At 53.4% G+C, this 25,345-nt stretch overlaps 2 protein-coding genes across 2 annotated transcripts; both read left to right on the forward strand.

Moving 5' to 3' along the window:
* Window positions 1-34: 34 nt before the first annotated feature.
* LOC131215574 (uncharacterized) lies at window positions 35-7,689 on the forward strand. The gene is made up of 16 exons (XM_058209965.1): window positions 35-145; window positions 1,227-1,772; window positions 1,834-1,911; window positions 1,990-2,129; window positions 2,205-3,677; window positions 3,752-4,104; window positions 4,181-4,430; window positions 4,495-4,697; window positions 4,766-4,979; window positions 5,045-5,295; window positions 5,385-5,578; window positions 5,654-5,787; window positions 5,856-5,990; window positions 6,067-6,493; window positions 6,596-6,666; window positions 6,762-7,689. Exons 1-16 carry the CDS (start codon window positions 35-37, stop codon window positions 7,687-7,689), a joined length of 5,508 nt encoding a protein of 1,835 aa, XP_058065948.1.
* A 508-nt stretch (window positions 7,690-8,197) lies between these two features.
* LOC131215575 (cubilin homolog) lies at window positions 8,198-25,261 on the forward strand. The gene is made up of 15 exons (XM_058209966.1): window positions 8,198-8,244; window positions 11,474-11,755; window positions 11,816-12,497; window positions 12,565-12,795; window positions 12,862-13,260; window positions 13,334-14,927; window positions 16,715-18,136; window positions 18,204-18,547; window positions 18,629-18,989; window positions 19,068-19,400; window positions 19,467-19,657; window positions 19,722-22,782; window positions 22,839-24,148; window positions 24,213-24,293; window positions 24,361-25,261. The coding sequence occupies exons 1-15, from the start codon at window positions 8,198-8,200 to the stop codon at window positions 25,255-25,257; spliced, it is 11,235 nt and encodes a 3,744-aa protein (XP_058065949.1). The 3' UTR covers window positions 25,258-25,261.
* Window positions 25,262-25,345: the final 84 nt, after the last annotated feature.

Below are 25,345 nucleotides of genomic sequence, written 5' to 3' on the forward strand. Positions count from 1 at the left end.
CGGTGTGATTTTCTCTCGTCCTCCTCCAGACACAATGCGTGCCCCACACAACGGTAGTCCAATACAACTCAAAACACCTGATTTGTGTATTGTCCTTTCCGATCCTAGCGGCACGATAACATTGTCGGCGCACATGCGCAAGAAGGTGCGTTGGCTGCGAGGACTAGGTATTTGTGAGCAATTAATGTTTTGAAGTAAGACGCTGGCTAAGCAGCCCACATAGTTACTTGTCATTTTTACAGCCCCAGCAACGAGAGCAGCAAGGCTCAGCCCCCAGCGTGCCAGGGAGCAGTTTCAGCCTTTGCGCTGGGTTTGGTGCGTTTTGGCTGGGCTGCAGAAAAAATCGCCTAATCGCCATCGCACACACGGATCGTAAGGGTTGTCGCGGCAAAGTGCACCGTTTTTGCGCCATTTTCGCGCGACCGTTGGGACGTCGCGTTTCCTGTTGCCGCGGCTGCAACCAGATAAGATAGCCAATTATGAGCCTCGAACCGACCCTGGCGGCATATGGCACCAGCGTTACTCGGTGAGTAGTTCCAAGTTTCCAGTAATGGGCAACTCCATTGTCTCAACAAGTTTTCGTTCGGTTCTTGCTCTCTGGTCAGAGTAGTCCGTGTTGCCTTGACCAAAGGGCCGCACATGGGGGTTGATCTGGAGACTCTTAGACGGCTCCATGGTCAGTTTTTATGTGTGCAATTAGGCCTAAGGGCAACTAATTGCCGCATACAGGCACAAATCTGTGCAAATCCTGCACCGTACCCCGATACACGCGCGCCAGACGAGAGCTACACACTGATTTGCGAGTAATGATTATATAATCAGCAGCGAGACCGCGTTTGTGTGCGTGCAGGACAAGGATAACTTGCGTGCGTGCACGTGCACTGTTGCAGAAGTTTGTTGTTTTCCCTTTTTTAAGCACAATAATTATTATGTCACTCGTGGTCTTTTGTTCTGGTCTAACGACAGCGTTTGAATCATTTGCAGAACGAAACTCAGCGACGCTTCCCTTTGGCGCAACAGACTGGATGACCAGATGAATGTATAAACGGCTTGCGGCTTGCTTGAATTGAACACATCCGTGTGCGTATACGTGAGCGAGGCCTCCGGTGGACATCCTGGGCCGATAGGACGAGAGCTCGCCAACGATGGAATTCAAAAGGATAGCCTTAGGACGCCTCCTGTGCGTACCGAACTCTTTGGCGGTCTGGACGTTTCTACTTGTGCAGCTCGCGCTGGTAGTAACGGGGGAGCGCGGCGAAGTGGCTACGCTCGTAAAGGACCGTACCACGCTGGTTCGTGGTCACCAAGCCGATAACCATTACGCCGGCTTCCCCGACTCGTCCGAGATGGCCGCTGCTGCGGCGATGTTGAAGGGCGGACAACATTCGGCCTCGTTTTCGGTGGACGACGGTTCACAACCCGTCTTTCCGGAACGGCCCGATGCGGTGTACTTTGCGGTGGCCGTCAACGGGGGTGCTAAGCTGTGGGGCCGTACGCTGGCCCGCACACTGATCGACATGGGTCCCCCCTTCGGTAATCCGCAGGGTCCGCCACTGAGACCGATCTACATCGATCTGCCTGACAACGGGCGGTTCTCCTCCAAGCTGCTGGCGGGCGCGTGTGATGCAATCGATGGAATGCCGCTGGCCGGAATGGTGATCGTAGGCGATAGTCCCGCTGCTAAGTCGTTAGCTCTTGCCGGGAACTCGATGAAGGTGCCGGTACTGTGGGCGAAAGGCGGAATAGCGTCACTACACAACTCTTACGATGAGGTAAACCGGCCGGCCCAAACGCGAGTCGTTTTGATCTAATGTGACTGGTCATTACTTTTAGCTATCAACCAAATTACAAGCAATACTACAGCCATCCTCTAGGGAAATTTTTGAGGCCATCCGAGCAACCCTTTTACAAGTGAGTTTGTGCCGGTTTTGTTGCCATTTGTCCAATGAGTGTAGCGTGTTACTCATAACTATGGATCTTCCCGATCAGGTTCATTGGCACTCATACCACATTCTCTGCGATGTCGACACTTTCGTCTTAATCAGTGGTAAAAAGGGATCGGCCCTGCGACAGAAGCCACTCAGTCCCATTATACTAACGCTTCCAACGGACCACGATCTTATCTACAAGTACGCCAGCGTCGCCTCATCCTAAAGCTGAAGATATCTTCGTTTACCATGAATTTCGATTCGCTTCTTTTCCAGAAAACTTGCCTACATTTCACGTTCTACCAAGGGCGTTGTGTTGGTGCTGTCCAACCTGAAGGTGGCTCGACTGATCATGGCCGAAGCACAGCGCATGAAGATGCTGAACGGCCACTTCGTGTGGCTCTGGATGGACACGACATCGGCGACCGAGTTCTACGAGTCTGGGCAGTACGATCCCAACACCAAGCAGCCGCTGGACAATGCATTAACGGTTGGGCTCGGGGGTCGGTCCGAATTGGAGACAGATTTTTACGATACGTTCGACTTGCGCCAGCAGTCACACCTGGCCGATCTGGTGGAGCGTAGGATGGAATTTGAGGACTTTGAGTCGCGGCTGCGCAAGAACAGGACTCGTGGTCCGCACATCGATGGCCACACGGTGCGGTTTGGTAGCGCCGCCTTAACCAACCATCAACACCCAAGCAACGGCGATCCAGTAGAAATGTCCCGGAACGTCCCGCATGGGAAAGGCCGAAAGCAAGATAAGCTCAAAGGCGACAGGGAGAAGTATGCGCCCACCAACAACACCGGAACTGTGCTGAATGCTGCCCGCCGGAAGCAACTCTTCGATGAAGACCTGTTCATCGAGGAGTCGGAAGAATTTGGCGATTTCTCCGAAGAGCGGGCCCTGCCGCTGATAGCGACGGATGATCCGCTGGAACCTACCGAGACCGAGGCTGACGGTGGGCAGGATTTGAAGCTGAAGCGGAGTAGCGTCTATTTGAAACCCCGAAACTCGTCCGGTCACGTATTGTATCACCATAACCAGGACTTTCCGGTGGGACTGTTGGCGCTACGGCCGATTAAGATGAAAATCGATCGCCACTTTATCCGGGCGGCCGTACGCCTGTTTGCGTCAACGTGGGCCAAAGTCGAGCGCGAGGAACTGCCCGTCGGAGGTAAAGGACGTGGCATGAGTTACACCGGTTCGGGAAGTGTCGGCGGCCGAGGGATGCCCGACACGTCGAAAGGTCAGAGGGGAGGTGGCCGTCCAGTGCCCCAGAAGCGATCTGCACCGGAGGGCGACGATGATCGTGGGGCCCGAGTCACGGTCGGGACCGAAAGTGGTCATATTTTAACATTTCCAGTTAACAGTGCAAACGATACACAACAACGTGTTCAGGAGACTAGTGTAGTGGGGCAAACGACGGTGCCAAACACGACGGGTGCGGCCCCGACGATGACCGAACCACCACAGGATGCAGCAACGCCCGAAACGATCGATATTATTTCGCCTATAAGCAATAGTAGTTCAAATTTTCGTGATGTTCGTAGTACAAATAGTTCTAGAGCTAAGCGGCAGAGCACCTGGTGGTCGGCGACCTCGAATCAGAAGTACGGCACCGAGCGGGCCGGTACCGGCGGGAGTGGCGATCGTGGCCGATCACGTGGGGGAGCTACCCGGTACAAGGGTGGCTGTATGGGGTCGATCAATCGAGTGGAACAGGCGAAGGCGTTCAATTTTGCCAGGTAAGCAAGTAAAGTGGCGGACGGTGGAGCGTCGATTCGACTCCGACAGTAACGGGCCCTCGTTCTCGTGATAGGAACCTGCAAGCGAACGCCCGGCAAGCACTCTCAGGATTTCCGATCGCGAGTGGATACATCGAAAAGTCCCTCGTTAGCCACTTTGAAATACTGAACCTGGTGCCGACAGCAAGACAATCATCAAAATCCGATCCACCACCGGCACCGGCGGGGCCAATCGAGAGCGGGCCTGACGGTGCGAGGTACTTTAACCGGGCCGGTGGCAATACTTCCACCAGTACGGCAACAACGACCAGGACCACGATGACAGCTGGGACGAGTGGAACAAAGTGGCGCCGAGTGGGGCTGATCACGGGACGATCGGTACACCTCGATACGATCATATGGCCCGGAGGGGATGTCACTGTTTCCGGTAGGATCTTTGACGGGAACGTGCGATTGGAAATGTGCTTAACGACAACACACATTCTAATGTCTACCCTCTCTAGGGCTAGCGGGGAAAGCGAAAACCATGTTCCGCGTGGTCGTCTCTGTGGCCCCGCCGTTTGTGATGGAGTCACCGGTCAACGAGGAAGGCCGATGTCTGCGGGGTCTGGTGTGCTACAAACTGTTCACCACCGGGCGCCACAATCTGACGCTGATGTTTAACGAAATCGAGCGACGCAATCGTCTGCGTGAAATCGATCCATCCGCTCACCTCTACAACGAGAAGGACCAGCAAACGGATCATCTGTACCGGTGAGTGCAACGTGGAGACTAGTGATGGAGTCAAACTACTAGGTGCTTCTATTCTATACCGCAGTAAACGATGCTGCTACGGCCTCTCGATGGATTTGCTGCAGAAGCTGGCGTCGGAAATAAACTTCGATTTCCATCTGTACATCGTGCACGATGGATTGTTTGGACGACGGATTCCCAACTCCGACGACAAAGCGTCACCACCACGGCCACCGGACATTAGAAAGTCTCCGCCAGTGGTGGTCGAATCGAAGTCAAAGTTTGATGGTAAGGCGTTCGTTACCATCTGCTCGACTTGCTTAACTGGTGGGTAATGATAATGTCTATCCCGACAGCTCAATCAGGCCGAAGTCTGAAGCGGGGCTCCAAACTCAAGCTGTCGCAATCGGGCGATGCCAGAAACGAAAGCAGCGAGCACCGTCCGCCGTACTATCCGTTCCAGTACTCGACCGCACCGCCGGCTCGTACACCGCAACAGTGGAATGGTGTGATCGGTGATCTCGTGTCCGGAACGGCGGATCTTTCCTTTGCTCCACTAAGTGTTTCCAAGTGAGTGTCCCTAGGTACTAGGTCCGGGCGACAGTAGCTTAATCGCTGGTCTATCTTTGTCACAGGGCGCGATCGGAGGTGATCGACTTTACGATCCCATACTTTCACGGTGGCGTTTCCCTGTTGGCGTCACCGGAAGCGGCCACCGATATACCGCTGCTCGCGTTTCTACTACCCTTCTCGCCGGAGCTTTGGATAGCCATCTTTACCTCGCTCAACGTGACGGCCGTCGCGGTTGCCATCTACGAGTGGTTGAGCCCGTTTGGTCTGAATCCGTGGGGCCGACAGCGTAGCAAAAATTTTAGCATGTCTTCCGGTAAGAAGCGAATCAGGCGGGGCTAGGCCCAGATGAGCAATCTGGAGAACGGACATTTGGATAATCAGTCACCTTTTCTCTTCCATCAGCGCTGTGGGTGATGTGGGGCTTGCTGTGCGGCCATTTGGTCGCGTTCAAGGCACCGAAATCGTGGCCCAACAAATTTCTCATCAATGTGTGGGGAGGCTTTAGCGTTATCTTCATCGCGTCCTACACTGCCAACATTGCGGCACTGATTGCGGGCCTCTTATTCCACAACGAGGCCAAGTACTACGAAATGTCGGTACGTTGAGTTGTGCTTCAACGCTTAGTCCATTGTTTCCTCTTCAAATAGCATTTGTTTTTTTCGATTGCAAAGATGTTAACACAGCGCGTCGGGTCGCCAATGGCCACCGCAGCCGAATCGTACGTCCAGCACAACGACAAGCGGCTCTGGGAACACATGAAAAAGTATCAACTCCAAAGCATCGACGAAGGGATCGCCCGGTTGAAGTAAGTTGGGTACCGCAAGATGCACAGGTGGGTGTGTAACTTTGGCTTTATTTTCTCCAACTCCGCAGGAACCGCACGATCGATCTGTTGATGTGTGATACACCGATTTTGGACTACTATCGGGGTACGGACCAGAGCTGCTCGCTACAGCGAATAGGCGATAACTACATCGAGGACTCGTATGCGATCGGCATGTCGAAAGGGTTAGTCAACCACCGGACCCCGAGGTTGTCTTTTGTCCAATTTCACACCACACCTGTCCTACACGCTGCATTTCAGCTTCCCGTTGAAGAAAACGATGTCCACGCTTATCTCGAAGTACTCGCACGATGGCTACCTCGACATACTGACGGCGAAATGGTACGGCGATTTGCCCTGCTTCAAGCTGGACCGAGAGATGGCCCAGCCGACACCGCTCGGTGTGACGGCTGTGGCCGGTGTCTTTCTGCTGCTCGGCGTCGGCATGGTGCTGGGCGTGCTGATACTGATAATTGAGCACGTGTTCTACAAGTACACGCTACCGATACTGCGCCACCAGCCGAAGGACACGATCTGGAAGAGCCGCAACATCATGTTTTTCAGCCAGAAGCTGTATCGGTTCATCAATTGCGTGGAGCTGGTGTCACCGCACCACGCGGCTAAGGAGCTGGTTCACACGATTCGCCAGGGCCAGATTACGAGCCTCTTCCAAAAGAGCGTTAAACGGGTAATGTATCCGTTTTTGGTGGGATTGATCGTCATTTGGCCCGTGGCCCCATTTTCTAATACTGCACCCTCTGTTTGCCCATTGTCCCCCCATTTGACCCAGAAGGAGGATGAGCAGAGGCGCCGGCGCAAGAGCAAGGCGCAGTTCTTCGAGATGATCCAGGAAATACGAAGGTAAGCAGCGAGATGGTACCAACGGGTGCTGGCACCTGGCCGTTGTCTTGATGTTGTCAATGTGTGTGTTTTAAAAGCTGTACTTTGAAACGTAGAAACATGAAACTCAACAGGGTGCAGTTGGATACGGATGCGGACGCGTCGCTGTCAGCGACGTCGGAGAGTACCTCGCAGGCCCTGCTCCCGGATGCACAGCCAGCGCACGGTGCGGGACGAGGCGCGCTCTCCAGTGCCAACCGCCGTACCAGCCCCGGCAGAGTGCGGGCCACTTTCGGGTTTGGTAAACGTGACGGTAGCCACAGCAAGAGCTCCTCGTTCGGTTCCTCGTTGAACGTGCGCCGGTTCAGCACCGATAGCATCATAAGCGAGCGGCTCGGGACGATCGGGCGACGGTTGAGTCGCGATGCGGCCACCAGCTCTCCGCCGGACCTATCGCACCACTTCGAAACGTTCGGCAAGGGTACGGCGGGCCACGAGCCGTCCAAGTTCGACACGTACTCGGGGAAGAACAATCGCAAGGAAACGATCGCCGTGTTCAAGTGTGACACATTCAATGGGAAGCTGGAGTCGGCCGGCACGGACACGGTGGACGGTGGCCAACCGGTCAAAGCGGAAGCGGAAGAGAAACCGGCGCTACCGGTGAAGACAAAGAAACGATCACGCCGGTCACCGCTGAACCTAGAGCTGTACGAATCGAGCCGCCGGCGGCTCATTCCGATCAGTGAGCGCGTGGCGCACGGTTTGGCGCCGCCATTCCTCGAGGCCGACAACGGTAGTGCACTTTTGCGCGACAAGCTTCACGAGGAGCTTCGCCTCAAGTACGGACAGACGCGATGGAAAACGCCATCGTCGGCCGCGGCAGTTGTGTCGTCAACGTCTGGCGGTGGAGTGGAAGGCAGGGCACCCATTCCTGTGCCTAGCGACGTACCGGGACCCGAACGACCCGAACGACCCGACCGGAGCAACGGCGGCTGTGACGCAGGCCATCCGGAACCTAACCGTCGCACCAGCAGACGGAAGTAACCTACGATAACGGCAGCATTTAAAGGATAAACACCAAACATTTTCATCTGGAACAGGCGGGGAGGCGGGGTGGTCACTCCCGTGTTCCCCGTGGGTCCGGAGTCAATGTACCACGAATAGAATACTAGAGCGCAGTAGTGGCAAAGCCCCGTTCGCTAAGGATGTAGCCCTGACGAACCAGGTAGAAAAGGAACAAGGCGTACATCGGACCGGATCGACCGTAGACCGGACCGGTGGTGGTCGGCCTACACAATACAGTTGCTCGTTCCCTGTTTTGGGTTCCATTGTTTCGCAATCACAATTGTTTCTGTTGTGGAAAACAATTAATCATTCGATCCTGTTTTCAGATTCTTCCCTTCGTAAGGGTGTTCTATCGAATGGAACGAAGCGTTCGTTGATGTGCGGTACGTAAGGTATATGTTTTTTATTCTTATAATCAATCTTATATCGAAAACCCGATCCCCGATACAGCAAGGCCCAATGTGAAATTCGATAATTGGTGGGGTGGATGGTGAGTCATTCGTCCGCTTCCGTCAACTCGACGTACTTGCGTCGGTAAGTGGCTAAAGGAATAAAGTGAAAAATCCTAGAAATTTTGTGGTCCAATTTCCAAAAAAAGCAATTAAAATACTCCTCAAACGGTACTCCTTGTGTCTGGAATAACAGTGAGACGATGATCACCACTATACGTACGTATTGTTAACTGTAAGATTTGGCCGAACATTCGACAAATACTAAAAGAAGCGTCAGACTATTGGAGTACTATTAAAGCGCGGTATACTATCGACAGGACCTGGTGGAGTGTTAATTTAAAAAAAACCACCGGCAAAAGCTGTAACTTCTGTCCCGTCTTTGGTACGCAAAATCTTCCTCCACTAACGCTATTCAGGCGCTTTCAAATATCTGCACCCTCTCTCGTACAGCCCCGACCGATGTTTTGTGAAAAACCTTTTCAACTTTCCGGTATCGTTATACTTTTTAACCTAGAGTCCATCAAATGAACCAGGGAAGCCTCTGTAGACAGCGGACAAGAGGCATAATTGGGAAGAGCGCGGAAGTAAACAACTAACAAAACAAATGCCGTACACTAACATCAAAACATGGTCTGAGTACTATATAGTTCTTCATATTAGATGAATGAGTAGCAAAGCAAAAACAACATAACACTTAGAGAGAAATAGCTTTAAGGTGCGGTTAGATGTTTAAACAAGCGAACACAAGAGATGAAAAGGAAAATAATAACAAAAACTACTACTGCTACTAGAGAACCGTGATTGAGTAACACTTAGTTACAGCGGCCGAAGAGTAGGGAGTGCATCGTGCGCCACTGTGTGTCACTTAGACTGGCAAAAAACTCATTTTCCTATCACACTTTGGGCGTTAATAAGCAGAAGCGAAGGAAGGCTAAACAAGGACGGGTTTGAAATAGGAGTCCTTCGGACACCATCGATTGACGAATCGTACTTTAATTCCAACATCTTGGTCAATAAGTTTAAAGTACCGTTGCCAGCGAAGGCGCTAACGGAGCCGTACGGAAACAAGTTGTACAAAATGGATTTACAATTTTGAAATGTGAACAATGAAACACTAACACACACATCGGTAAACTCTTCTACATCTTAAGACACGCTAACGTGAAACACGAACGAATCCAACAAAACTCTAAAACGCCAAAATAATATTACAAAAACGAATCTGGAAAATGTAATGTTGTCTATTTAAAACGTAATGTCGTGTGGGCCGAAGTAAGGTTTAGGAGAAACGGGAACGTGAGAGAAAAGATTTTTGGATATTTTCGGACCGAATGATGGCGCAGTAAAGCAAACGGACAAACTAACAAATGTAGCCGACTCCACCAGCGTAGCCGAAGCTGGAGGTACAGAAAAAGGGTTATTTAGATATACAGCAAACGCATAGAATCTTATGAATACTGACTAGTTCATTTGGTAGGCACACTTCACACGCCACCTCCCTTCTTAGCTGTGTTGTTTTCTCTTTCCGTGCCAAGAAGTACTCTACCTAGACACTCTAGCAAGCGGATATGATACTGAAAAGGGTCAACCTTATTACTTGGTTTCATTGGGTAACATTGGGGATTTTGATAAACGAACAAAAGTTCGAACGATTCGTACGATACAAAAGGACTAAATTCTATTAACATTTTGGTTTAAAATGAATTGGCAGTGCGATGGCGAAGAAGAGGTTTACGAAAATTCTTTCCCAAGCGTTGGCCCTTTGCGGTGACTGTGAAGTGTTCATTGTAAAGAGAGTTATCTCTACCGATTTTCGTTCCCTGCCCGGAGCACTTTAAAACCACGAATTAAACGAAGGGCGGCGTAAGTACGGTGTCTTAATAGTTCCATCTTCCTACAGCAAAACACACTCGCACAAAGTAGCGAATCTCTTAGCTGAATCCTAATTGTTAATCTTTTCCAAGAAGAGATGTTTGTTTTTGGGACTTGAGCGGGATTGCGGAAGTTTGAACTTCGTTAGCGGTAGCACACGGTGTGGTTTTGAAGTGAGATAAAAGAGCAAATCTTTTCTATATTCCCCTCGAAACTGTGGGTTGTTTGTTGCGTTTGCGTTTTAGCACAAAGTTTTCAAATGTAAAGTTTCAGATGATGCACACAAAACACCTAAAAAGTCTCCTCTAGCAAGAGCAAAACGGTAGTGTTCTATTTACCATGATGAACGGAAAACAAACCAAACAAAACTAGTTTAATTCAAGCGACAAAGACCGAATCTATAGACAAATAGATGCACACCTACACGTAAACTCCATAGTATATATATACATTATATATATTTGTAGATAAGACACTGTTAACTTACCAATAAATTCGGAAACGTCCATTAAACCATACCGTTAGTGGAAGCTTGTTTTTTATGATAATTTTTTAAATTAGATCAATTTGCAGAATGCAGGAAAGCATCAATGTTTTGCTAGACAAAAAATCCCAACAAACTGACCGCTATCACCCCCGTCACACGACACCACGATTCGATTCCTTTCTGCCGAAGTATTGATTTCAAGGGGGTGTTTTACTATGGGAAGAAGTAACCGATAAGACCTGTGGTAGATCCTCGGTATCGGATCCTCTCGTTGGGCTATAAAAAGAGGCCACAGACCGCTGCTGAGCTCAGTCGTTCTCGTTCCGGGAACAAAAGTGAAACACTACCAAAAAACAGAAGTGCAAAAGTGAAATAGTGAAATATGGTGCAACAGTAGTGAACATGGAAAAACGGTGGTTCTGTGACAAAATGTGTCTTAAGCTATGCTGGTGGACAGCCCTTGTTTGGATGGGACTGTTTGAGGGCGCTGTAGGAGGATTAGAAGATCAGTAAGTGACGACATGTTTCTATCGCGTTCAGTAGATTAGTGGTGCACGGTTGATTTAGGAAGCGATCTAATTTATTACGGACAAAGTTTTTACGGGCATCAGAAATAATTTTAGGTAGCAAAGTATCGGGCCATTAAAAAAGTTGATACCAGAGATGCATTTTAGGCAAACTTTTGTGAGAATTGTCCATTTTTTTTCGCTCGGGTAATCGTACTAACTTTGTAGGATACTGAAGAGGGCCGGTCGGGCCATTTGGAAAAGGAGGCGTATATCGCGTTATCGCGCGTGCACCATGTGACGCCTCCTTACCGGCGCAAGGCACGGCTTATCTCAGACCGGTCGGTCTGCCAGCCCGAAAAATTGGTCGTTTGGTCTATGAAATCGTCTAATGGATTGTAGTAAAACGTAAAAAGATGTTAAAAGTGACCCTTATTTGCCGACAGAGCGAAAATTCTCGCCAGCAATGGCCACATCATATTTGAGTCGGCCAAGGACAGGAACATCACCTTCCACATGAAGGGCAGCGGGCACTTGAACATCGGAGGTCTTAGCGTGGAGTACGTGTTGCGCGCGCTGTCGAAGCTGATGATCGATGGACGGTCCACCGACGGCCAGGCACAGTTCCTAGCGCCCGGCAGTAGCATCGCGGAGCAGGTCCAAATGCTGACCACGTACGTCGGGGGCCCTTTCGGACTGATCAAGCGCATGGAAATGCTGGAACAGGAGTAAGTGACCTTCGCTCGACAATCCGGTGCGTCGGGATGATCCTTTACTTTCGTCCGCAGATCTTCGACGCGCAACGCCACCCAAATGCACCCTCGCATCGGAGCCCTCTCGCGGCGTATCAAGGCGGTGGAAACGAAGCTGGAGGCACTGCAGAGCAGCCTGCGGACCGATCACTGCCGGAGTGGACCGTGCCAGAATGGGGGCACCTGCCTCAGCCTGTACGATTCCTTCGTTTGCCTGTGCCCGAGCAACTGGGAAGGGCAAACGTGTACGACGGACGTGAACGAGTGTGCCCAGTTCGCCGGAACCGACCTGGGGTGCCAGAATGGAGCGACCTGCCACAATCAGCACGGTGGCTACTCGTGTATCTGCGCCGACGGCTGGAGGGGCATTCACTGCAACAGCCGGACCCAGGACTGCGCCACGGCGGGCGTTGAGCTGTGCGGCCACGGGACTTGCGTACAGTCGAAAGATGGCTATCGGTGCATCTGCAACCAGGGCTGGAAGACGAACGGTGTTACGCCGGCCTGTGCCGTGGATGTGGATGAGTGCAGCGAGTCGAAGCCCCACTGCTCGAAGGATCCGGAAGTCAGTTGCATCAACCTGCCCGGCAGTTTCGTGTGTGGCGCATGCCCTGCTGGCTACACGGGAAACGGATTCTACTGCGTGGACATTAACGAGTGTGAAACGAACAACGGCGGCTGCAGCACTGCACCGTCTGTTCCGTGCATCAACACCCGGGTAAGTTGTCCCGATCCGATGTAACGTCATGTGCGGAACGTTCCTTCGTCTAATCTGATGTTGACAGGGATCATATCGGTGCGGTAGCTGCCCGGCGGGTTACGCCGGTGACGGAAGGACATGCCTCGCACAAGGTTCGCGGTGTACTCCGGGGCTTTGTCATCCGATGGCGCGGTGCGTTGACTATGGCAGTGCCGTACCGAATTGTGTCTGCCTGCCGGGATACACTGGGTCCGGATTTGGACTGTCCGGATGTTACCGTTCAACAGCGAACCCGTGCGCCAGTGGCCCTTGCAGGGTAAGCGCTTCCTACCCTCAACCCTACGAAGGACCATAATTTCCCGTTGCAATTGTCCTGTTTCAGAATGGTGGTACCTGTGTGAAAACGGATGCCCAAAACTATAGCTGCATCTGTCCACCGGGCACAAAGCCCCCGTACTGTATGCGAACCACATCGCCGTGTGAATCCAATCCGTGCCTGAACGGTGGAACCTGTGCGCCGTTTATCAATCGGTTCGTTTGTAGCTGCCCCGCTGGCTATACAGGGCCCCGGTGTCAAATCGTGAGCCGCACGTGTGGCGGAGTCCGATATGCGTTGAGCGGTACCCTCCGTTATCCGGAAACGAACGGGACCTACAGTCACAATGCGCGCTGTGCGTGGTTGCTCAAAACCAACGAGACCCAGGTGCTGAATGTCACCTTTACGCAGTTTAACCTCGAAAATCCCGTCAGCAACGGGGAGTGCAAGTACGATTGGCTACAGGTAGGCTGCTGTGGGGATTTGTAGTTACCAGTGGCGGTTGTTAGGAAACTTGAGCAAACTTGAACTGTTTCAGATTCACGACGGGCGCACGTCGGCCGCCCAGATCATCGGGAGGTTCTGCGGCAACCAGTTACCGCACGGCGGCCAGCTGCTGTCCACGCACAACATGCTGTACCTGTGGTTCCGCTCCGACAACTCGACCGCGCGCGATGGGTTCGAGCTGAGCTGGGAAAGCATCGATCCGGTGTGCGGTGGTACCCTATCGGTGACCAGCCACGGAATCATCTCGTCGCCCGGCATACCCGGCCACTACCCACCGAATCGGGACTGCAAGTGGTACCTGACGGCACCGCCCGGGCGCCGGCTCCAGTTCAATTTCTTCGCGATGAATATCGAAGCTCACGAGAACTGTAACTACGACTTCGTGCAGATCACGGACGGGGTGCGCGAGGAAGGGGCCCTGCTGGCGAAGTACTGCAACTCGTCGCGCCCGGCACCGCTGACGACACCGGGCAACGAGGCCACCGTGTACTTCCATAGCGACGAGGACGGTAACGACTCCGGGTTCCTGATAAGCTACGTCAGCGTCGAGGGGATACCGGGGTGCGGTGGCACGTACACGCAGCGTGACGGTACGATCAGTTCACCGCTCTCCGCGACGGACCCGAGCGTGTACCCGAACAATCTAAACTGTGAATATCTCATCAAACTGCCGGTGGGCAGCCGGGTGGACATCACCTTCACCAAGTTCCACCTCGAGCAGAGCGAGTCGTGCAAATTCGACTACTTGGAGATATTCGACGGGAGCACCACAAACGATCCGTCGCTCGGGAAGTTCTGCGGCGACCGGATACCGCCTGGCTACACGTCGACGGGCAACACGCTGCTGCTCCAGTTCCACACCGACTGGTCGGCCCCTAATCCGGGCTTCAGGGTGAACTACCGGGTCAAGTGCGGTGGCACGTTTACCGAACCCGGCACGGAACTAGTGTCCCCATCCTACCCGATGATGTATGCGGCCAACCAGCAGTGCGATTATGTGGTGCACGCACCGCTTGGGAAGGCCATCGCGTTCGACTTTACCGATTTCGACATCGAAAGGAACAGCTACCCTCAGTGCGAGCTGGATTACGTCGAGCTGTACGATGGACTGCTGCCGACGAACGAAACGCTGCTTGGCCGTTACTGTAGCACCAAGAGCCCGCCGAGGGTGCTCTCGACCAAGAACGTCCTGCTGCTGCGCTTCGTCTCCGATGGATCGGTCGGAGGCCGCGGATTTCGGGGGAATTTTTCGTTCTTCGACGTCAGCTGCGGTGGGGTCCTTACGCGGGAGGATATCATCATTCGGTCGCCCATGATCGCCGAAACGGGCAACTACCAGCACGAAGCGCGCTGCGAGTGGATTATCGTGGCGCCTGCCGGCCACGTCGTACAACTCACGTGGAATAGCTTCGACATCGAGCAGAGCGGTGCCTGCGTGTACGACTACGTCGAGGTATTTGACAACTCGACGCTCGCCAGCAGCCTCGTCGGGCGCTACTGTGGGTCGCAGAAACCGCCGGCCGTCACCAGTACCGGCACGATGATCACCATACGCTTCGTCACCGATACGTCCCGATCGAACGAAGGTTTCGCTCTCGCCTTCACGTTTATCGACGTGGAAAAATGTAAGTACTAACTGTGATATCCTTATGCCTTACTCCAATAATAACGCCAACTCTAGTAGCTATATCCATCGGCTTAGCACCTCTTCTTTTATCGCTTAGGCAACTCTTCTTTTATCCTTCCTTTCGTTCCGTGCCACTTTTGCCACCCTCTGTCCCTCAACTCCCCATCTTCTCTTTGTATCCTTTCCGTTTTAGCGCTAGGTAATCTGAACCTCACAGCTCTTCCAAACATTAGCTCCGCTGGAGGTACCTTTGTCACATGGTGCGACCATGAATTGTAGTCCGAAACATACTCCGCCAATACCTCCTTACAATTTCTCTGAGTTGCCCTCGCAATCGCCAAAATCTTATCAATTCCTTGCATACTAAGCTCCACCAATAAATTTTCAGTTGGATTGAGCGGTGTACTATGTATCAGTTTTACCCCCCAGGAATCTTCCAGCCCCGTGCTGAAGTTTGCCCCGTAAAATGGTGATCCATTATCTGCTTTCATTTTCTTGGGGACTTGGTATGTTCTGAACACCCGATAAAGTACTTGTCCGCAGTGATCAACTCACATTCCTGGCAACTCGGACTGACATTCCTTGAGAGTCGGACGGTTTTCAAAAAAATCAAATGTTTATAACATTGAAATGAAAAATTCTATTTTATTCAAAGTATGTGCCATCGCTAGATATATATTTCTCCTATCTCTCTGCTAATTCATGGATTCCCAGACCAAAGAATTCTTCTTCGTTTTAGGTAAACTAATTAGACATCAAGTTTCGACTTCCACGTAAAAAACGAAGCGCTGCTCAGCCAATACGTGTCCCATCGATGAAAATGAATGATATTTGGAAAGAGCCAAAATATCCTGAAACAGTTTTGCATAGGGGGGCATGGGGGCGCCAGGTTTTTTTGCCCATTGTGCCCCACCAGGCGTCTCCATTCGGAATACTAGAAACTGTATTTTGGTCGTTTTTCGATCAATGCATGGTTCAAATTGTTCATTTGTTGTCAGTAGCTATCTGAATTAACGTTAGCATCAGGTTTTAGAAGCTTGTGAAGCATCACACCTTTCTGTCCCATCAGAAAGTCCGTTTTTTTGAGTCCTCCGATGCTCTTTCTTTGTTAAGTCAAAATCGCCATTTTGAAATTTTTAAACCTCTGAAAGCACTGTGATCTTCTAAAAACTAGTTCCAACTAGCATTTCGTGCGATTCCGAAGCAGTTTTCTTCCAGAGATAGCAGAAAAATAATAATTCCCGCAAAATGTCATTTACGGGCACAAAAATTGATGTGGTCTAACCTCTTAAAAAATGGGTTGCAAACAAAAATTTTTTTTTTTCGATCTGAACTCATTCACCTGATGTTAAAACAACGTGATGATGAATGAACAGCGAAACTAGGAATTCCAAATTGACAGGTATAGCCATCTTTATAACCGTCCGATTCGCAAGTTATAGACTTTTCCAGTCGAAACATACCGCCTTCTCTTCCACTGTACCTTCTTACCTCGTCCAGGTAATCCAACTCTTCGTGTTCTTGCATGTTCTTGCGTGTTCACCGTTGCCTGCAAATGCTCATGGTCCGAAACCGGGTCGCTGCTCTCTTACCAATTCGCACTGCCATAAATCCTTACATGGCAGGATCGCCAATGTGATATCCTTATGCTTTACTCCAATAACAACGCCAACGCTAGTAGCACTCAGGCACAACCGTCCTCGTCTATATCCATCATCCGGCTCAACCTAACGTATAGACATCTCGTCCGCAAGGAGTCTCATCGCACATTCCCTTCGTTTGCAGCTTGCGGGGGCAACTACTTTGCAACGAGCGGTATCATCCGTTCGCCCGGGTGGCCCAAGAACTACATGTCCAACAAGGCGTGCGAGTGGACCATCACGGTGCCGATGGGCCTGCAGATACAGCTGCTGGTGCGCTCGTTCACGATGGAGAAGCACCGAACGTGCCGCTTCGACGGGCTAACGCTACGGAATGGCGGCACGGAGAATGCGCCCCTGATCGGCACCTACTGTGGGGAGGACAACTTCAACGGTACGATCTCGTTCGGCCACCAGCTGTACCTGCGGTTCTACTCGGACAGTTCACGCAACTACCAGGGCTTCATGATCGAGTGGGACGCCGCCACGATCGGGTGCGGAGGGGTGCTGACGTCCCCACGGGGTTCCATCATTTCGCCCAACTATCCCCTGCCGTACGGGCAGAACGCGCGCTGCGTGTGGCGCATCTCGGCCAGCGAGGGCTCAGCCATCCACATTGTGTTCACCGATTTGGATTTGGAGAGCCACAAGAGCTGCCAGTACGACTATGTGGACATCTACGATGGGTACGATATGAGCGGCCAGCAGATGGGCCGCTTCTGTACGGCCGAAACGGATCCGCTGGTGTTGGACACGCTCACGAACCACGCGCTCATTCGGATGCGATCGGACGACACCAACCAGGGCCGAGGCTTTCAGATCAAGTACAACGTCATATGTCGGCGCAACATTACCGTCGGGTACGGTGGGGTTATCGAGTCCCCGAACTTCCCCAATCCGTACCTACCGTCGATGGACTGCCAGTGGACGGTGACGGTGCCGCGCGGAAATCGAATCGTGCTGGAGTTCTCGCACTTCGATCTGGAATCGATCCAGCAGGGCACGGTTACTAACTCGAGCCAACGCTGCCCCTTCGACTACCTGGAACTGCGCGAGATGGGTGCAGGAGATCTGCCCGTGACGCGGCGGTACTGCGCATCGAAACCACCGTCGATCACCAGCCAGAGCAACACGATCGATGTGATCTTCCACACGGACAACAGTGGCGAACAGAATGGGTTCCGCTTGGAGTGGGCCATCAGTGGTTGCGGTGGACAGTTGAGTAAACCGTATGGTTACTTCTCAACACCGAACTATCCGCAACCGTACCCGAAGGAAACCGAGTGCCACTGGCTGATCGTGACGGACCCGGGCAAGCTGATCGAGGTGACGGTGGACGATTTCCACATGGAAACCAACGACAACTGCCGGTTCGATGGGCTGATGCTGTCGAACGTTGTTCAACCCAACCGCGTGCAGAACAACAGCCTCATCACCGCCATCTGCCACGAGCAGCAGGAACCGATCCGGATCGTGAGCTCCACCCATCAGCTGGCTGCCAAGTTTTACAGTGACAGCTCCTTCTCATACAAAGGGTTCCGTGCCACGTACCGAGCGGTCAATGCGGGTAAGACCGGAACCGGATGGGACCTCGTTGAGGACCGTCTAACGTGCTTTTGCTTTTCGTCCCACAGCCTGCGGTGGCCGGATCACGCTCCACCAAGGCTACATCAGCTCGCCCAACTACCCGTCTAACTATCCGACCAACGCGTCCTGCGAATGGCTCATCAAAACCGACGCTTCGCACACGCTGCTCCTGACGATCAATGATTTGGCCATCGAACGATCGCCAAACTGTACGAACGACGCTCTGCAGGTTTACGACGGTAGTGTCCGGGCGGCCGATAAGCTGCTGCTGGTGGTTTGCGGTACGGAAGCGAACACTACGACCGTCACGAGCACCGCACACGAGATGCTGCTAACGTTCACCTCCAACGAGATGTACGAAGCGAAGGGTTTCCGGGTCAGCTTCGCCACGGTGAGGATGCGCGCGACAGCGTTTAGGGGGACGTGGGACGGATGGTTAATGCTTCTCTTTTCATTTTTCTTGCACCACCAGAGCTGTGGTTCGCGGATCGTGGTGAAACAGCCAGGCAACATTCTGCTCAACAAAGCACACAAAATTTCATCCGAGAACTGTACGTGGACACTGGTGGCACCGGAGGAATCACAGCACGTCACGCTGACCATCGCCCACATGACCCTGATGGATGCGGATGAGTACTGCTACGCGACGTTGAAAGTCTACGACGGCGACACCAGCGACGGACCCGTTCGATTCGAAGCCTGCGGTCACAAGATTCCGCCAGCAATCGTGAGCCGCGGTAACGCACTGACGGTCACGATCAGCTCGATAGACATTTATCTGTCCAGGATCGACAATCTGTTCGTGGATATCACCTACACCACGCTGGACAATGGTAACCGTTTGGGACTTGGGCCTTGGGGAGCGGAACGTGAACGACGCCTGTGTTAATGGGTTTTGACGTTTCGAGCAGCTTGCGGTGGCCGTTTGGGATCGCTCATGGGTGAGTTCGCATCGCCCAACTACCCGGACTCGTACCCGACCGGCGTGGAGTGTATCTGGGAGGTGGTGGCCTCGGCTGGGAACAAGATATCGCTCTACATCAAAGAGCTGGACATTGAGTCGTCCGACGACTGCAACGGGGACTACCTGGAGATCCGGGAGCGTAATTCGGCCGGCAAGCTGCTGGGGGATTTCTGTGGCACCGCCGTTCCGACGAACCTGACGGCCGCCAGCAGCCTGTGGATCAAGTTCCGCTCGACCGATACCGGCGTGGCGAAGGGATTTTTGGCCGAGTATTCGTACGGTAAGGAGGCGTCGTCGCTGAGGTTGTGATGATCCAATTTTAAAATCCCAACAATCCTACGATCAGACTCTTTGAGTGAGATGTCCGGAACGAGTGGCACCATAACGTCACCCCTGTACCCGCGCAGCTACTCCCGGTCGGAGAGTATCGGTTGGCGTGTGACGGTGGACATGGGGTCCGTGGTAGCGATCAGCTTCAACAGGTTCGCGGTCGATCGGGCAAGCGATACCGTGAGCATGTGCGATGGATCACTGACGGTGAGTTGGCCCGCCCGTCCCCAGCTGGCACCGCTGGTTCATGGCCGTCGGTTTTTCTTCCTAGATCTACGACGGTTATGATGATGCCGCGACGGTGCTGCTTTCATCCTGCGGCTACGTAAAACCGGACCCACTGACATCGACCTCGAACGTGGTCTACATCGTTCTCGACCACTCGGACGTGATGGAATCGTCCACGTTTTCCCTCAACTGGCAGCAGAAGGTGGCGACCAGTGCCGAGGTGTACCCGACGGGCGACGAACTGTTCTGCGATGGGCACTCGGTCATAGCGCTCAACGATACCGATACGGTGTACAATGTGTCATCGCCTGGCTACCCGTACGGCTACAAATCCGGCCTGAACTGTAGCTGGATCTTCCAATCGACCATTGCGACGTACCACCCGTTCCTGTCGTTCGATTTCGTCGATCTCGAAGAAACGAGCGAGTGTTTGGCGGACTACGTAGAAGTGTCCAGCTCGAGTGACCTGGCGACGTGGAAACTGCTCGGGAAAATCTGTACCTACGGTTACCGGGTGCCGCGCAACTTCCACGGAGCGCCCCATCTGCGGCTCGAGTTTCGCACGGATTACTACCTCAACCGGACCGGGTTCACTGGCACAGTGCAACTTAAATGTGGTGGGTTCTTGACCGATCCGAATGGAATCATCACACAGCCGCAGGCCAGCGTGAAGGTGGGTCCATCGATCGATCTGCTGGATGTGTGCAGCTGGAACATTAGTGTCCGGGCGGGACGCCAGATAGAGTTCGAGTTTCAGCAGATCAACATCAGCGGGCCGGCGGGTCAGAATGCGCGCGAAGGATTGGTGGCGATCATGAACGGGATCGACGAGTACGCACCGATGATTGCCATGTACAGTGGGACTGACATTCCCTCAAACATTCGGACCGCCAGCAACCGGGCGCTTGTGCGTTTCCTGCCGAGCATCGGTGGGGTCAGTTCGTTCCGCCTGTTGTACCGTGAAGTTGGCGTCGAGTGTGGTGGTAGCACCGTCCTCAACAGTCAGTACAACACCACGGTCATCAAAACCCCGAACTATCCGTCGTTGCCTCCACTGCACAGCGAGTGCGTGTGGACCGTAATGGCCCCGGCCGGAGAGCTACTGCATCTGGAGTTTATCGATCGTGTTTACTTTAACCGGTTGCTCAGCTGCAACCTGGAATACGTGCAAGTGCGCGAAGGGCTCACGTCGGCCGCACGGGAACTGCTGCACTCGTGCAGTGGGGATCTAACGCGTCCCCTAGTGACCACTACGAATGCGTTGCTGGTGAAGTACTTCAACGATCGGTCCGACCCGAGCAACGGGTTCCGGGTGCGCGTGTCGCTGACCAAGTGTGGCGGATCCGTGCGCGGTGCCCGCGGAACGTTGATGTCCAAGAACTATCCCCTTCCCGGGGGCTACCCGACTCCGGCGGTGTGTGAGTATCGCATCCTGGAAACGGCTCACGGCTCACTCAGCCTAACGTTCGAAGATCTGAACCTGCCGGTCAGTGAGAACTGTAGCGCGAACGATAACGTGCGGCTGTACGCCGTGGCACCGGGCGCGAACGAAACGCGCATCGATCTGGGTGCGTTCTGTGGCTCGATACCGCCACCGACGATCAGCAGCCCGATCCCGAACGTGCTGATTGTGTTCACTACGTTTCGGCCGAACACGGTTTACCGTGGCTTCAAGTTGAACTATGCGCTCAACTATAGCCGCTGCAGCGGACCGATCAGAGCGGACTCCGGCGAAATCACCAACCCGGGATACGGGTCCGAGGTGACCCCGTTTGCGTTCTGCGAGTGGCTCATCACGGTCCCGGAGGGCAGACGGGTGAAGGTCGAATTCGAGGATCTCGACCTGGAATCAAACATACAGTTGATTGGTTGGTACCAGCGGCTTTCGTTCTACGATGGCCACACCTACAGCGCCCGCATCAAGATGATCGCATCAAACACCGACCCGGGGCCCTTGTACTCCAGCGGGAACCGGATGTTGATACAGTACCTGTCGAAGGTGTCAACCGGACGGAGAGGTTTCAAGCTGCGGTTCTCCAGCAACGAACCGACGCTCTGCGACGGCGATCTGAATGCTGCCGAGGGCACGATCGAAACACCGGTCAACGTGAGCACGATGGTGTGCGCGTACAAACGGACCGACCCACTGTCGCTGGATCCGGCCCAACCGGACACGGGCACGCTGGCGATGAACTTCCGCGAAATCTTTGCCGGACCGTTCGAACGGATGTGCATCGAGGTGGCCGCCAGCGCCGGCGTAATGGGCGCCCAGCAGACCGTTAAGCGGTTCTGCAGCAACAGCACCTCGTCGCAGATGCTACTGTCGCCGTTCGCGAACACCGTCATCAATGTGGTACGGAACTCGTACCTTAGCCAGGTGTCGTTTAAGATGGATTACCGCGTGCACCAGTGCGGGGGACGGTTCGGTCCGTCAACGGTCAACATTAGTCGACCACGGGGCGCGTTCGGTGGTGGCGATCAGCTGCATTGCGCCTGGTTCGTGTCCTATCCCGACCAAACACTGATCGACGTCAGTGTGGCTAGCTTCCGGTTGGAGCTGCCCTGCGACCAAGAGTATCTGCTCGTCTACAATGGCCCGTCACCGGCGAACCCACTGATCGGGCGCTACTGTAAGGACGCACCGGCCATCGGGTCGTTTGCTACGCACAAACACTTGCTGTTTGTGGAGTATCACACGGCGCTGTACAACGCGAGCGGCGACTTCGAGCTGCGGTTGGCACCGAAAACGTACGGCTGCGGTGGTACGATCCACCCGGGCACACCGATCGTCTCCGTGCCGGTAACGAACGGGAAGTACCTGCCGAACCAGGAGTGCGTTTGGGTGCTGCGTGCGAGCGAGGGTCAGCACGTGGGCGTTAGCTTCGTGAACCGCTTCAGCCTGGAGAAGAGCGCCAACTGCACGAAGGATTACGTGGAACTGTTCGATCTGGTACGGGGCGATTGGGTGAGTCTGGGGCGCGTCTGTGGTAAAGAAACGCCGGGACCGTTCAACGCAACCGGCACGTCGATGAAGGTGGTCTTCCGGAGTGACAACGCCACCGAATCGGACGGATTCACCATCCGATGGGAGTCGAACTGTGGAGGTGAGTGACCACCTCGGCCGGATTAAGCGACGGTGTGTAATGCAGTCTCATTTTAGGCATTTTCTACGCCGAAGCGCAACCGAACATCATCGTCAGTCCCAACTATCCGGAGAAGTACAACAGTTTGCAGGTGTGCAACTATACGTTCCTGGCGAACACCACCGATGGCGGCATCGAGTTCAACTTCCTGGACTTCGAACTGGAGGACACGCTGCTCACGTCGGTCTGTGCGTACGATAATGTGACGATCTACCGCAAGATGGAGTACGCCGAGCCGTTGACGTGGGAGAAGATCGGGACCTACTGTCGCAAGAATGCCCCGACCCGGTTCCGGGTGAAGGATCGTGCCGTGATCGTGCTGCGGACCGATCGGTACTTACAAGCGCGAGGCTTTAAGCTCGAGTATCGATCAGACTCGTGCGGGGGCAACATCTCTAGCACGCGCCTTATCCATAGCCCGGAAAGTATGCCCAACGATGGAACATTCCGACCGGCACAGGTCTGCCGGTGGTACATTACAATCCCACCCGGTATGAAGGTAACGGTGCGGTTCGAAGTCCTTGACATCGAGCACACCGACGGCTGCTATTTTAACACGATCGAAGTGTTTAAGGGACTGGACGCGAATCAGGACAACCGGTTGGCGTTGCTGTGTGGCAACCTGACCGGGCACGCACCGGTCGTGCCGATCACCGGCAGCCACGGGTTGGTGGCGTACAAAACGGAATCCTTCACGACGACGACTGCCAAAATGTCCGCACTGATCCTCTTTACGCCCGACTGTGACAAAAAGATAACGCTTGACGAGCGGTCGCCCCGCTACAACATGAACGTGTTGGGTAGTGGTAACGATCACGTGCAGGACTGCCATTACATCTTCGAGGCACCAGCCGGATACACGGTTCAGGTTACGTTTGCACAGTTCCACGTCGGAACGGGACGTAACGTGAGCGAGTGTTCGGATGATTTCGTCGAACTGCGCGACGGTGGCAGCGTGTTTTCGGAGCTGATCGGCCGCTTCTGTGGGTCGCAGATTCCGCTGGTGCAGAGTAGCTTCGGGACAACGTTATATCTGCGCTACACAACCGATTCGGCCCTAAAAGGAACGCTCTTTGAGGCCAGCGTGGCAATGGTACCGTCACTGTGCGGTCCGATGGTGCGCAATCTTACTGGAGGTGCTGAGTTGACGCTAAACACACCCAACTATGGGCCGAATAGCAACTATCCACCGAACGTGAAGTGTATGTGGGTGCTGGAGGTACCGGCCGGGAAGCAGATCGAGCTGCAGTTTGTGCAACTGGATCTGCAGAGCTACGATGAAACGGACCGGGAGTGTAAGGACTACATTGGCATTCGGGATTCATCGGTAAGCAGAAGGGTTAGCTTCTGTGGCGGAGATCGAGCTTTAGTAACTATCCTTTCTTTGTCAGCTCAAATCGATCATCTACGAAGGTTTCGGCAACGCCCTGATCTTTAATGGAGGAAGTTCCCCGAAAGCCAGCTTCTATCACGTACGTTCTGGGCAAGCATATTCTACACGGTACCAGCCGTTACCAATGTTGTGTTTTTTTTTCTCAGGGAACCCGCTATCCTACCGCCTATCATATGTACTGTGGAACAAACTACCTGCCAAGTGCGTTCATCTCCATCACCAACCGTGTCTACGTGACGTTCGAAAGTGATTCGTCGGTCGAACGCAAGGGCGTATCGATGCGTGTGCGTGAGACGAACACCTGCGGCAAGAACTACACCAGCTTGCAGGGCCGCATTCTACAGAACGAGGTGTCGAAGACGGACCGTTGCACCATCATGATTCAGGTGCCCCAGAACTACACGATCGCGCTGTACTTTAACAACTTTTATCTCTACAACGTCGAGTGTGATAAGCACGCGTTAAAAGTGTACGACGGGGAACGGCTGATCCGCGAGTACTGCAACTTTGTGACACCGAACCCGGTATTTAGCACGGGCGACGCGATTCGGATCGTGATGGAGGCGACGAACAAGGACTTTGTGTCGCTAATGCTCGACGCAACGTATGTCGCCACCGACCAGGGACAGGGTTGCGGTGGCGAACTGTTCAACTACGGCGGTATCTTCACTAGTCCGCTGTACCCGTCGAACAATAGAACACGCATGGAGTGTCTGTGGACAATCAGCGTGCCCAACAATCTGGTGGTGGCACTGCGCTTCGAAGTGTTCGATCTCGGCAGCAAATCATCGTGCGCCACAGACTACTTGCAGATTCTGGACCGCGAGGGACCGAATGAGTCTTCGGCCGACGGTAGCGCTGGGGATGCTGCTGGAGAAGCAAAGGTCATACGCCAGCACTGTGGAGGTGACAAGCCGGCCAACTACATTAGTGCAAATAGCGTGCTTCAGGTGCGCTACAAGAAAACGCTAAACTTTGCCGGCGTTGGCTGGATGATTAAGTTTATGGGCGTCGAGCGGGGCGTAGCACTGAATGATTACTGAACGAAATGAGACCCAATGAAAGTACGTAACCCTAAAGTATGTGCCCAAATAATGTACCAGTGGGACATAGAAAATAAAATAAAATAAT

The sequence above is a fragment of the Anopheles bellator genome, chromosome 1 (genome assembly GCF_943735745.2).
Source record: "Anopheles bellator chromosome 1, idAnoBellAS_SP24_06.2, whole genome shotgun sequence".
Taxonomy (NCBI): domain Eukaryota; kingdom Metazoa; phylum Arthropoda; class Insecta; order Diptera; family Culicidae; genus Anopheles; species Anopheles bellator.